Here is a 15477-nt window from a genome sequence, read left to right as displayed (position 1 = left end):
CAGCTGAGTTGGACCAAAAAAACATGGCAGCACAGTGCACTGGTTAGAGCACAGGTGTCAAACTCAAGGCCCGTGGGCCAGATCTGGCCCACCGCATGATTTTATGTTGACCACGAAGGCAAATTATGAGTATGAATTTCCATGATTTTTGTTACAATCTGCACCAAAATATCAAATTGTCATATCATAAATGATAATGTTGAGATATTACAAGCATTATTGTGTACGCAAACAGCAATACTTTAAAAAACACATTAACCTTGATTTCTAATTCCAAAACTAGCTCATAAATTTCTCGTGTAAATATGATGAGGCGAAAGATATTCATGGTTTCAGTCATTATGCCCCTCTGAGGGAAACCGTAACTACAACGTGGCCCGCGACAAAAATGAGTTTGACACCCCGGGTTGGAGCGCGGCAGGTTAACCGAAGACTTAATTACCCGTAGGTGTGAATGTGAGTACAAATGGTTGTTTTTTTCTTTGGGCCCTGTGATTAGCCCATGACCAGCTCAGTTCAGAGGCTCCAGCCCTCCCGTGACCCTAGTGAGGATAAGTAGCTCAGATAATCGATGGATAATAAAAAAAAGAAAGTTCTTATAAGCTGTCAATAAGTTTAAAAAAGAAAAAAAAAAAAAACAAATGTTAGTGTTTTATCAAGAAATCCATCACTAAAATATAATAGAACTTGCAATTCAAAATTGGTGTGGGACTAACAGGAAGAAACTAGTCAAAATATTTATTTACATGGGCAAATGCGTGAACAGGTGAACATTAACTATGCTTAATGTAGTGGTTATAATAAGTTTTTATAACTGCTGACTATAACGTCACAACAATGGGAAACTTCCCAATTACCTTAATAACTTCTTAGAGAGCAAAGACCCAACTCACAAAATTCAATTTATGGCTTCAGCATGGGATGCTTTTGCAAACTAGCAAAGAGAGATGACACCCACTATTTAACAATTTTATTTTTGTAAGAGGGGAACCACAAGTGCTTTAAAAGGTTATGCAGCGCTGTACACTTGGTAGTACAGACCATCTGAATTAGTCTTCTCCTCTCCCATTAAATACTATTCATTTAACTGTTCTATAATCTTATAATGATACAATAAAAGCTTGTGTAACTGGTCCTGCAGCTTTTCTGATATGTCAATACAATTTTTGTTGGGACTGTTATTTCCTTCTATTTGTTTTCCAAAAAAGGAAAATAAAAGTAATGTTCAAAAACCATACACGATAGGCAGAATCTGCCAGGTTGAGACTCCCAATTCACTCACACAATAGAGAGAGAGAGACAGAGAAAGTAGGAGAGGGGGGCAAGTAGAGATACAATTTCCATGTTCTTGAAGGCTGGTCCATGGTGACAGACATTAGTTCATAGTGAGGTGCAGAGAAACACAAAATATCTTTTGCACCTTCAGCAACCACCGCCCTTCCTCTGTCTGTCTGTCCATCTCACCAAAAAGCTCACTTCCAAAGCTGTGTGCTCAGAGTTTGACCGGATCCGGGTGCAGCCCAGCCACCGATAGCAGGCGGAGGCTGAGTGAAGGCCATGTGTCCGGCTGCACCGTTCAGATGCAACCCTGACATCTGATGGCTCACCTGAGGGTGGCAGACACAGTGTAGCAAAATCAGTGCTGGTGACGGAATACAGGACCTTAATTTATAAACTGCACAAAATGTAGTCCAGATTCAGAACAGCATAATTAAGAGTCTTGAGAATGTGTGAGGCATATTTAGTCCTGATGCTTAAAATGAGCTTTTGTACACGACAGTATTTCATTTTGAATTTCCTCAGTGGTGACCTACTCTTGCCTGCCCTTTCATGGTCACAATTTATATTTCAGACTTAAAAAAAAAAAAAATCACATTTCTGCCAATACGGTCAAATCCACTCATTTCATGTACTTTAAAACACTTACTTACTTACTATTAAAAAATTGCTTCGCTGTGGGTTGGCACAACCCACTTAAACAACCACAAGAATCAAGTTCGACATGGACATTTTTTTTCTTCTTTTTTTAAAGACCAGACATAAGTAGTGGTGAACTGTCAAGGCCAGCAGACCCTCGGGGCCTAAACATTGTCAGCATTGCTACTTGGATTGAACGTACAACAAAATCTAATATTTGGTCAGGAATTTGTATTTATTTACTTAGTGCCAACAGCCTATTTCGTGAACTAACTCTTGGCTCCAATGACCCCAGTAAATGTATGAGGATAAGATTTTTTTTGGGCCAATTAGATTTCAGGCTCCAAGTGCCCCCACGGGTTTCAGTATCAGTATCAGTAGTCTTGGCTGATGTAAAACTACATTAGCACGGTGAGGTTAGGCTTACTGAATACTCTAAATGAATGCGAGTGTGAACGGTTGTCTGCATGTGCCCTACAATTGGTTGGCGACAGGTCCAGGGCATTCTTGATTCTCATCCAAACTCAGCTGGGATCAGCTCCATCTCACCTGCGACTCGAATGAGGTCAGGTTGTTTAGAAGATGGATGGATGCTTTTGATTCTGAACTACTCCAGATGTATGTGGCACTGTTGTGCGCTTATATTGCATTTTCGTATGCCAATAACAGTTTCTGTAAATGCGATGCAATAGTGGTAGTATATGTCAGCCAAGTACCTATAAAAGAAGCATGTCCCAAATGTACACCCTGCCACTACAATACCGTCCATAAAAATGTGTATACTAATAGTGTCATAAACAAATTTCATATTTTGTAAATGAGAAAAACACATGCACTGTTAAATCTTACAAAAGGAGACAAGACAAGAAAGCTAGTTAGCTACATGGTAATCGTGAAAACGAGCTCTCCAAACAACCTCTCCAAACAAATTTGATGAAATTATCTGTCATTACAAATCCAAAAATATATGGATGAAAGACCAAAACACTTTGAGAAAAATATTGAGTTTTGAGCAAATTTGATCATTTTAATTATTGTGTGGACCTGACAATTTCCCTTTAATTGAATAAAAATGAGCTAAAATGAAAGTTACTGTGATTTCTCAAGTATAATGCGCACCAAAGTTGACCTAAAAAAAATCATGAAAACCCTTCTACCGATGTACAATGTGCACCACCAATTTGCTGCTATTCATATGCTCAAAATATTAGGAATTATCTGTATTTCTATTTTGCTAGGTTTGTACTTGTATTGTTTTTAAACAAAAATCGTCTTTGCAACAATCATTAATAATAATCTTTGTGCATGTACTGATGCAGCGGTAATATACATCTCGGGAAAGGCCATAGGACATGCTTGTCCTGGTCCCTGTAAATGTCAGAACAGAATCCCTCAACCAACTACAATAAATGCTCAACAATAACATAACATTTTATTAATACTGTTGATAACACATATTGCAGTTTTAAATAAATAATTTAACACTGTTTAACTTGAAAAATTTTTGTATTTTAATATTTGTGCATACTGCAGTTTATCCACTACATTACACATCCCTGGCCAAAACTTCAAAAGAAGCATTTGACTCATCTCCAATCTGAAAAATATCCATCGTAACTATCTTTGGTGCATCAATGTCAAACTCATCATTGATGGCGTGGTCAAGTTCTGGTTCCTCCTGCATTCATAAACAGTGATCCCATCTTGCTCCAACAGCATGTCATCCTCTGTGCCATCCATGGCGTTTGAGAGGAAACATTTTTTGAATCCTAAGAATCTTGGTTCCCTTTATTCCTCGTTACTCTCAGCGCTTTGAGGGGAAGGTCCACCGTGGTACCAACGTTCACGTACAATCTGGAGCAGCTCTTCATAGCGTCAAGTCGTGATCCAAACGATCATACTACGTAGTTTCAGCTCACGTTGTTTTGCTTCTGGTTTGGCTGCGTCATCGGCTGGAGTGGTGAAACGTGAAACATCTCTTTTAAACGCGGCTGCACAACTAGACCTTGTAGTCAAGATTTTTTGTCTTCGTTTATGGTAAAACAAACTCACGGGCAGCCGTTTCTGAAGTTCAGTAGCAAAAAATACGCTATTTTTTTTTTTTTAACGCTAACGATCGCAAAATGCACAACCCCCCCACCACCCACCCACCCCCAGGAGCTCAGAGTTCAGGTTGGTGGCACACATTACCGTAATATTTATAAATCTGGAACATAAAATATCGAATATCATAACAAAATTACCTTTTTTTTAACCTCTATGTACTTGTATACAACAATACAATATGATTTTATTTTTTAGTTTTCATCCATACCTAAATATAATGCACTCTGTTGACTTTTTTAAAATATTTTTGGAAAAAATTGCGCATTATTTGAGAAATTACGGTAAGTAATTTTTTTTTTGGTAGTGATTTTAGTGGACTATATATAGTGTCTCCCAGTGATACCTGAGCCATGTTCCACTGGGCTTGTTGGCCAGGCTGGATGGCATACATGCCCTGGGCAGGCACGATGCCTGCAGGCATCGCACCGCCATGTGGTGCCAGCATTCTGGGGGCCATGCCCATCACGCCGCTGGCAGGGGCATTTCCGATAAAGCCGTTGGGCATGGTCATCCCAACCATCATTCCTGGACTTGGCCCCATCATGGCTGTTCCACTCTGTGCCATCATGGCACCCATGACGGTCGTAGGCGGGACGGCGGTCCCTACCCCAGGGAAGGCCTGATAACCAGCAGAGGTTTGGACAGGAAACTGCATCTGAGAAGGTCCCATGAACATGGCAGCTGACAGGAAGTGGAGACAAAAAAAAAACAAAAGACCATAATGCAATGTATAATGTTAATGTTCTGTGACATACAGGTTGTTCATATTTAGAATTTACACAACACAGTAGCGAAGAAGAAGCAATGTAGTTTCAGTACTTTTTCTTTCTGGCTTCAGCACAACCTAGCAAGTGACTAGAACTATAAAACTGCTACACTCACTAAGTACAGTGGCGCATAGAGTCCCCTCTAAAAGTAATGGAATGGAATGGAATGGCAAGGTCCATTTCTTTGTGTCTGTTGTATACTGAAGGCATTTGGGTTTTAGCTCAAAAGACAAGCATGAGGTCAGAAGTTGGGAATTCCAGCTTTTATTTCATGCTATTTACATCTAGATGTATTAAACAACTCAGGACAGAGCTTTTGTTTGAAGGCACCCACTTTTCAAGTGAGGATGTGACTGATGGGTTTTTCTAGTGGCCCAGGTGTTGCCGTGTAGACTGAGCGCTTAATCATTAGATAGTGCTTGTTTTTTGCTTTGTGTTTCACCTATGAAAATTGCACTGTTAAGCAGAGCAGAGAGACGTTTATGGAGAAAGAAAGGAATTGCTCATGGTCCAAAATACACTAAGTCTCTTGTCATGGGATTGCAAGTGTTGTTGCAACCCACTGCAAAAAAGTGGGTCATACCAGTGCGACCAGTCTAAAGGTTAGTGTAGAACCCTTAAGGTAAACATGAAACTAAAAAAAATTCAGTACTATACAACTGCTAACTGCAACTACTATTATTTAAAAATTATGGTACTGGACATTATTAGCTTGTGTCTATTAAGCGCAAGTTTAACTAGATTATACTCCAACACCATCTGTATCTCAAGACTAATGATTTTACCTTTGGTGTAGTTAGAGAGGTTCCAAGTGAGTGCAGAGTCAATATTCATGAGGCAATCTCAAACAGCAAAAAGTAGCCCGACATATGCCATACAGCTGTGAGGACTATTCGTTTAACATCTAATTATAAAATACAGTAGTCTTTTTCGGGTTTCTGTAAATAAGTTGTAACATGAGTTATAATGACGTCTATCCTCTTACCAGCTGGAGCCTGTGGTGACATGTTGTTGGTTCCATAGAGTGACAAGATGGAGTCCTTGGACAATGGCTTCTTTGCGTTATCTTCTGTCTTAGTTGTGCTGCTGCTGTCATTGAACAGGTCAAGATCGGCCTGTCCTGACCCGGCTCCACCCGCGACTGCTGCTGGGGCTTGTGTGGGCGTGCTTGCCACGCTGCTGGAGCTCACCTACATGGAGGAAAAACAACAATAAGAGGCTGAACTACTAGGAGTAACTATGTAATCACACCCGCTCTGCAATTACCTACATTAGAGAAACTATAGAGAAGGGCATTTGGATAACTATGGGGCGATATAGAACACATAGAATAATGTTTGTGGGCAAACAGAATGGACGGCACGAGTTTAGGACTCCATTTACAGTGCCGACAGTAAATTTCTTTCGCCTTGTCCGTTAGGGGTCGCCACAGATGAACGCTCATATTTGTTTGGCACAGTTTTTAAACCCCGGATGCACTTCCTGACGGAACCCCTCTTGGGGAGTTGAGGCCCCAGAGAGATACGAACTCACGACCAAACGTTTACCAAACCAATGCTCTAACCACTGAGCTATGGGGCCTCATATTTACAGTGGCATGAAAAAAGTACTGTCTCTTTCTCAAGTCATATAATTTCACAAATGGAAATAAACAAATATACCCCAAGTGAATTTAAAATGCTATTCTTTTTTTAGATCTTTAGACAAATTTGATTTTGTCGGGAAAGAATTGTGATGAAGAGATTTCTTAATTGAACAGCTCTGCAGGTAACCAGGCTTCGGTGTAACAAATGAAAATCAACCAACTGTAGGGATTAGCCAAGATTAATTCATGATTTAACAAGGCAGTAATTGCTTTTTCCACACAGGACCACATAAGGTTGAACTGTTTTTCCTCTTAATTAATGAAACCACAATTTAAGAACAGAATTTTAAGTTTACTTGGGTTATAGTTGTCCATACTTTTTGTAACACTATCTTCAAGCAACAAGTCAGCGGTGACAGTGGAAAAATAATACAAATATTGAACTTATTGTTCACATGAGAGTAACTTCCGCATTGCTGCACTAACCACAGCTGGATTCTTCATATTAGGAAGGAAGTATACTGTATTTAGACTGCAGACAATGTATGCTTTCACTGTAGTTTAGATAAACAGAATGGGCTTTTTTTTTTTTTTTTTTTTTAACACCTCAATTTTCCTTGTTAGGCAGACAGAGGTGTGTATACATCACCATTCAGTGATGGGCAATCACGACTGCCCAATTAATTAATCATGATCACAACTTTGGCTGCCATGATCAAATTAACCTAATTGTCGGCTATATTTAAATCCTAAACCTGGGCTCTGCTGGATTTTTAATCAAGCACTTTTCTAACCAGTACTAAGCTAACCAACCGGCGGCGAGGTCATGGTTAAGGCTTCATTAAGATGCCAAAATAACAAGCTAGTGCACTCAGCAGCATTAGCCTAAAGTTGCTTGGAGTGAAGAGAGCAATGTTATTTATGATATGTGTTAGTTTCACAAATGATTTAACCATCCTAAAATGGATTGCTTTCTTTGCTGATGCAATGTTAGTGGGTGAAGAACTTGCTTTTGGGACCGGGGGGAATCCTTGAAAAATGATAATTTGGACATGCAAAGATTTCACCCGATGGCAACGGTATCATAAGTTCTACCTGAGGAAATTGAGAAGTTGACGTGGATGAAGGTAGGGGGTTGGATACCATAGGACCAAATATATCCAGGTCATTATTGTTCTGGTTTGTGCTCGTAATCGCATTGTTGCTTGGTGCAGCTGCCGGTGCGTCTACCACACAAAAGCGAAAAGACTGGTTTTACAGGTAGAAAATATATGCAGACGCACTGTCAGGGACAACACAAAATGATTCAGTTACAACTATTACCTACAATTCTCCTAAAACTAATGGAACATAACAAATAAATAATATAATATAAGAAAATAAACAAGCATCTTTTTATACCCACTACCCATTTCCCACTAACATGCACAAGTCCAACTTTATTCCAAGGAAACAAAAAAACAAAACACCTCAGAGAAAATGTATGTATGAAGGAAATGTGGTCCACCAGAGCTGTGACTTAAAAGTGACCCTGTCCTCTTTGCCATTTTGAAACATAAAGTCTTAAGTCAGCAACATTCACTAGTGACTGAATCAGCAACTTCAACTTCCTGCCAGAAAAAACAGCTTACAGCGTTTCAATGGCTCAAGACATCTGGATGAACAAGTAACTAACTTTGTATTGCAGGCAACATGGTCCATTACAAATGAGAATGATAAAAACTGATTATGAGAATACAGAAACTATAGTTGTTTGCACTTTTGGAATATCTTCATAGACACTATGGTTTAGAGTTTCCATTGTCAAAAATTGTGAAGGGTACAAAAAACTTCTGCTGCCTTTTTGTTACAAATCCAATTCCAATTATGTTTCGACGTTTCGTCAAACATTTTTTTTTTTTTTATTTAAAACAATGTCCCAACTTCATTGGAATTGGGCTTGTAGAATACTTAGTGTTATTTTATCTATATGGTGGAGCTAGACAACTTGTCGGTTGTTGCTTAGTCAACATACAATCCTCACACAAACAAACCTTTTTAAAATCTTTTCCTGGAACCTAGTCTTCTACCTTTAAAAATGGCCACATTAAGAAGGAACACAAAAGGATGTATGTCCTCCATTAAAATTTTAGTGTGTCACGCTCATCATGGTATAATACATTAGTAATTACAATGTTGTATAACACACTATAGACTTAGTGGACAGACATTGCTATGAGGGTTTACACCTCTGACACTTCAATGGCAAGCTGAACTGAGCTATGCATTTAAAAAAATGGCAAACTGAGGAGCATTTGCAACATTTCTCCATCTTATGTACAGTAGTTTAATATGGTATGCTGATGCAGCGCAAATCTCACGACAGTGAGAAACTATTGTATAATTGTCAGTCTGGTATATATAAACTCATGTGTAATTTTTTTGCGAGGAATTTACCTGAAACGCTACATGATCAATGTAAAGGAGCAGCAGACTCACCAAGTCCTAGTAGGTTCACTGAAGGTTCTGATGTCTTAACTGGGCTGATTTTAGGGACTGGCCTTGACTCGTCATTTTTCTTAAAATAAGTAAATCATTCATCAGTCATTTAAGAAGATAAAATGGAGAAAGCTGAGGAGAAGAAGGCTGTGTGAGAACGTATACAAGAAAAGTTACCTTGGTGTAAGTTGACACCTTGCTCCCTCGCTCTGTCTCCTTCTCTTTCTTGGTACAATCTTTAGGCTGAGAAAAAAAAACATTAAAAACAGACCTCATAAGTTTATTTCAGCCTAGAAAACAGACATGGAGTGAAGAATGTCATAAAATACTAGTGTCCAAAAAATAAAGCGGAACATACACTGCCTCCATTGGTCATATTGTTGCTGTAGTATTTCTTCTTTTCATATTTATCCCTGATGAAGAAGTCAACTGCTCTAAGGCCAGAGTCAAGGATATAAAGTAACGAAACACATTGACCACATTATAAGGTACATCTTTTAATTTAATGAGCTAGTTAAAAGACCTTTTATAAAAATTAAAATCATGCTTTTACAAAGACTATAATACAGCTTTGGCATTCTTAGATATGCAGTGCAACCGTGATATTCCCATTTTCTTTACTCTGATGTTCATTCATAATCTTCTACCGCTTATCCGAGGTCAAGTCGGAGGGGCAGTAACTTTAACAGGGATGCACAGACTTCCCTTGCCCCATCCACTTCATCCAGCGCTTCCGGGGGATCCCGAGGCGTTCCCAGGCCGGCTGAGAGATGTTATTTCTCCAGGAAGTCCGGGGTCGTCCCGGGGGTCTCTTTCGGGTAGGACGTTCCTAAAACACCTCACCAAGGAGGTGTCCGGGAGGCATCCAAATCAGATAACCCAGCCACATCATCTGGCTCCTCTCAATGCAGAGGAGCAGCAGCTCTACTCTGAGCCACTCCTGGTTGACCAAGCTTTTCACCCTCTCTCTATGAGAGAGCCCAGACACACTGCGGAGGAAACTCATTTCAGCTATTTGTATCCCGGATCTTGTTCTTTCGGGCATGACCCACAGCTCGTGACCATAGGTTAGGGTAGGAACATAGATCGACCAGTAAATTGAGAGTTTCTCCTTTTAACTTAGCTCCTTCTTTCCACAATGGACCGATACAAAGTCTTACTCTGATGTAAGCAACATATTAGGAACAGCTCTCTGTACAGTATTGTTCTACAACACTCTTGGCTTCAACTACAATTTAATCTAATTTACAATCGCCATTATTCTCTAAGGGTAAATCCAACTCACACTGTGCTGTTTGTGTTGCATAAACATACAGATCAGACTCAGCTCAGGAGCGCCTTGACAGTAGACCAGAAGCAGAATAGTATGTCTCTAATAAACAAATTACCATTGCATTTTTTCATATGCAGCCAGACTTGAACAGTGACACACCGGTTGTAATGCCAAGTCCTTACCGATGACCCCTGTCTGCGTCAATCAATACTGAGCAATATCATCCATTGTGAAACATTGTGATTTGCACATTTGTATTTGGAATGGCACAATTACATTAAAAAAAATTTGCCAGTGAGTTTTTATATACAGGGAGTGACGTCCTTAGGCAAGTGCAGACAATAAAGGATACTGGTCCGTTTGAGGTCGTCTGAAGTTTTTTGGAAGGTTGGCCTCATACAGCTGCCTGGCCTTGGTGTTTCCCATATCCTGTATACGCTGTAAAAGAGGACAGACCACAGGGGGGTAAAACATACATAAAGAGGAAATTCGAGTTGGCACACAGTCACTGTGTATAGGGCTGCCGCAATTAGTCATATTGATGCCGATGATCAAAAACGACCTTTTATTCATTAATGTGGTATTTTTTTACTTTTACTTTGTTTTGACCTCAAAAGTGCTTGAATCCTCTCAATGCTCAAAGCACTGCCCTGTTGTCTGCTTTTAGCGTGACGGACATGCGTGGTAGTGATTATCCGAGGTCTTTTGTGATGACACGTGTGCAGTAGTGGTCTTCCCAGTCAGCTGTGCCATACCCAAAAACAATTACAGTGAACTGCATGACAGCAGTGTTTGAATGTTTAAGCATTTAAGCCCAAATACTGAAGAGGAAGGCAATTCAAAACATGAGACCGAACGCACCTTTCATGACAGCTTAACAATTACACGAGCATCTACTGGTAAAAGGAAGTACATTGTGGCAGGTTCCATTTCTGACAAACACCGTCATTATCGTCAGCTGTTGCTATATGGCTGGTTAGCTGTTAGCAATAGAGTTTGTGCTAATTACTTAATGCTGTAAATGTTAAGCTTAGTTTAAAGCTAATGATGGCAATTTCTTTAGCTTTAGCGCACAGGTTGTGTTTTTTATATAATGTTAGAACCAGATATACAGTATGAAGAGAAGATTAATAGACTACGTATGGCAGGGCAGCTGAGCCAAGTGCCCACTTGGAACCCATGTTATTGGGGACAATAGTTCCATCAAAAGCGATGCAAGTACATTGAAAATGAGTCAGAACCAAATTTCAAAACTTACATTGTCAACATCAGAGAATTTGCTATTAGTACAGAATATTTGAAAAAAAAAATGCCTACAAGGTTATTACCAGTTCCCTTGATATAACTGTACGTATGTACTTAAAAAAAAACCTGAAGTTTAACTAAACTTAACTAAGGGCTAGCGTATCGCCTTCGTTTTAATTTGTATATGTGATTAATCGACTAACTGCAAAAATAATCTGTGACTAATCGTCTATGAATATAATCATTTGTGACAGCCCTGTGTACATGCACTCTTTGTGTAATAATTAAAAGCTGTTAGCACAGCACACAGAGTATGACAAAAACTCTTAATGCACTATTTGTATGAGTGGTGACTGGACCAGGAAATAAAATGTTGAAAATTTTAAAAATATTCAATTGAATTGAATATTTTACCGGGCCTTACTCAATATGAAATCTGGGCCTGTTTATAAAAACGTATTTTGTTGTATGAACAGTGATAGGTGTTATACCGGCGATTGCACTTTCTCCTCTCGAGTCTGCCTGTCACCACATGTTGCTGACATTGATAGACAATGTTTGAATGAATATTTTCAGACGAATCAATTTCAATCGAATCATTTCCCACAGACCAAATGATGATCTCTCATGTAAAGACAATGGGCCTGTTTCTGCCCCTTCCCAACCAGTCTTAATTTTATAAGATTATCCTTTAAGATTGTTTTTAGGTTGATTTTTTTCCCCCCTTTCAGATGGTCCCATTAAAGGTTTGCCGAAATGTGTCAACCATGTAAGGCTATCTCCTGCATCCTCCTCTCTAACACCAACTTCCCTCATGTCTTCCCTGACAACATCCATCCACCTCCTCTTTGGTCTTCCTCTCGCCCATTTTACCTGGCAGCACCATCATATTCATCACCTTTCTGCCAATATACTCACGCTCTCTCCTCTGGATGTGTCCAAACCATCGAAGTCTGCTCTCTCTGACTTTGTCTCGAAAACATGTAATTTTGGCCATCCCATATTATTTTTAATCCTTTCTAAGAGGCTCAATCCTAGAGAGAACCTCGACATCTTCATTTCTGCCACCTCCAGTTCTGCTTCCTGTTGTCTCTTCAGTGCCACCATCTCTAATCTGTACATCATGGCCAGCCTTACCACTGTTTTAAAACTTTGCCCTTCATCCTAGCAGAGACTCTTCTGTCACATAAAACGCCAGACACCTTCCGCCAGCTGTTCCAAATTGCGTGGACCCGTTTCTTCACTTCCTTACCACACTCACCATTGCTCTGGATTGTTGACCCTAAATATTTGAAGTCGTCCACCCTCGCTATCTCTTTTCCCTGTAGCCTCATTCTTGCCCTGCATGTCTCTCATTCATGCAGGTATATTCTATCTTACTTCGGCTAATCTTCATTCCTCTCCTTTCCAGTGTACGCCTCTACCTTTCTAAATGTTCCCCCACCTGCTCCCTGCTTTCACCACAGGCCACAATGTCATTGCAAACAACATGGTCCAAGGGGACATACAAACAGCAAGGGGCTCAGGGCTGAACCATGGCGTAGTCCCATTGCCACCTTAAATTCTTCTGTCACACCTGGGCACTGTTCTGCTGCCCCATATATGTCCTGTACTATTCTAAATTGCTTCTCTGCCAAACCAGACTTCTGCATGCAGTACTACAGTTCCTCTTTATAGTCTGCCGTAGCCGTTGTCCAGATCCACAAAGAAGCTCCTTCTGTCCTCTTTACTTTTCCACGAGCATCCTTAAGGCAAATAATGCATCTGTGGTACTCTTTCTAGGCATTAAACCATACTGTTGCTCGCAAATACTCACTTCTGTCTTGAGTCAAGCCTCCAGAACTCTTTTCCTTTAAATTCAGTGTTTACCTCATCAACTTTATTAAGGTTTTTCTTAGGTCTGATGTGTGTTAAGAGTAAATTTGTTCCAACTTTATGTTCCAAACCAGCTTGGGGTAGACCGTTAAATAATGAACATGTTCCTTTCTTTTACGACCAAAATTCTTCATGTATGTGGGGAACGCCGACTTTTTCCAACTCATGAGAATGGTGATGTGGAACAAAATCCAGCCAATCAACGAAGCACGCAAGACAGACACGGAACCGACCAAAAAAAGGGAAACTTAGAAGTCTTACAGGATGTTTTAAAAATAAGTGGGCTTCTCAGAAAGCATCAAGTATTTTCTAAACAAGTCAGTTTATTTTCCATTTTACAATGCTCTTGGCTCCACCAACCCTCTGGAACACTGAAAATATCAGCGCATATCTGGTTTTGTGAAATCACTTGATCACCCAAAACTTTGAGGTTAGGACTCAATAAAATCTTCATGGCTGTGTCTGAAATCACTCAGTAATCACTAAATAGTGGTGAAGACGTTTTTGCACTGGTGCCTGAATGATGAGTGATCATATTCAGTGCACTCAAACGCTCCAACAACAAAAACAGCAAAACATAGTGACCAAAGGTCAGTCACTCATTGATATACAGACTTCACAGAAGAATGGGGGGGACTAGATGAGTCACAGACAGAGTGAATGAACTCTTCAGATAAATGTAATGAACGTTTTTGGACATAGCATGTGTGTGTTTTCTGCTGATTTGAGATGCTCAGATCACACCTTACACGACGACCAAAACTGATAAATTGCCCAATTTTTAAATCGTTATCTGTGAGGTCTGTAGCAGCTAAAAAAATAGATGGATGGATGGATAAATACATTTTAAGAGTAGAAAACTATATTTGTGTGTGTACCAGGCATTAGTATATGAGTCTGGTTGGGATTCACTGCCCGACTATATTCAGACATTGCATTGTGAGTGTTCTAGTACCTCCCGTTTTGACAAACCCTGTGACAGAACACAGCGGGAAGTTGGCAAATATCATGACAGGCAAACCTTTTTGCAGAAACGTTAAGATTTACCTCGATTTGATCTGAGGTCCATTGGTCCAGGTTGACTGACTTCACTCGGGATATATGGACACCGAGCTTCCTATGGAGGCCCGCACACCGAATGCAGATAAACACTCCCAGGTTCCAAGACGCCCATCTGGGACCTAACCACCATTAAAAATAATACATACATACATACATATACATACATATATTAAAACGGACCATTAGACGTGGGTTACAATGCAAAGGGCAGTAGTAATAATGTACTATGCACCTCCCAATGACGTGACAATGAGGTAAGAACCGTCTCCTCGTGGACAGAATGAACATTCGGCGTGACATCTATTAAGGACACATGGTGTCAAAACGTGATACCGTATGCACATATGAAGATGAAAACGCTAGCCTGCTAGCGAGGCACTTAGTTTAGCTTCTATGAACGCAGTGTCAACTGACTACCGAGCCGCTTCGGTACCTCCAAGTTGGCAGGAAAAAAAAGGTTAACAGATGCTACAGTTGTTTTTAACCCGTGCGGGGAAATACAAGTCGTTGGTGTGACAAAGCGGAACAAATATTAGACAGACAAAATGTCGCACCTTTCGCCTCACAATCGGCACAATACTTGTTGTCTTCTTCTCTGAGCATTTTGGACAGGATGGCCTGGTGCTGCTCGTTCAGTTTCTCGGCCTTCTCTCGTTCTGAGCGGGTCGTCATGTTCGCTTATTGGGTTTACCTTGTTGAATAAAAAAGGGACTACCAGAATCCGTCGATGGTCGAGAAAAGTTTCCGATTAAAGACCATAATCAGAAATGCGAAACGCCTCCGACTGGTATGAAGACACCCGGAACCGGAACAGCTTCTCCGCCCACAGGAATTCTCAAGCTGACGCGGCGGCCACACGTGATTGGACGCTTCCGATGACGTCACCCGACGCACGAATTTCTTCACGTTTCCGAGAAAAGGAAATATGCAAATAAGTTCGAAATGTGTTCAAATACTCATATGTACGAATTTGACTTGAGCCGGAAAAAAAACCCCCACAATACTAGCAATAAATACTGACTAACGTTTTTATGCTTTAAGAATGAATTACTTTTTCAAAATACATGTATACTGTAGAGGTAAAATGAAAACAACCGCAACTCGAGAACCCTAGACACTTTAGGTACACTTTCACACTCTTAATAAACCTGTAAGAGTAGTAGTACTGC

General features: G+C 40.1%; 1 protein-coding gene across 1 annotated transcript; it reads right to left on the bottom strand.

The window, feature by feature from the left end:
• Window positions 1-608: 608 nt before the first annotated feature.
• On the bottom strand, window positions 609-15153 carry smap1 (small ArfGAP 1). Its single transcript, XM_061830673.1, has 10 exons — window positions 14863-15153; window positions 14294-14427; window positions 10479-10564; window positions 9212-9287; window positions 9031-9096; window positions 8854-8932; window positions 7471-7601; window positions 5776-5980; window positions 4367-4704; window positions 609-1607 (listed from the first exon to the last, which is right to left on the bottom strand). The coding sequence occupies exons 1-10, from the start codon at window positions 14978-14980 to the stop codon at window positions 1473-1475; spliced, it is 1368 nt and encodes a 455-aa protein (XP_061686657.1). The 5' UTR covers window positions 14981-15153; the 3' UTR covers window positions 609-1472.
• Between the last annotated feature and the right edge of the window lie 324 nt (window positions 15154-15477).

The sequence above is a fragment of the Syngnathoides biaculeatus genome, chromosome 9 (assembly GCF_019802595.1).
Source record: "Syngnathoides biaculeatus isolate LvHL_M chromosome 9, ASM1980259v1, whole genome shotgun sequence".
NCBI classification, from domain to species: domain Eukaryota; kingdom Metazoa; phylum Chordata; class Actinopteri; order Syngnathiformes; family Syngnathidae; genus Syngnathoides; species Syngnathoides biaculeatus.
This window is presented reverse-complemented; position numbering and strand designations above follow the sequence as displayed.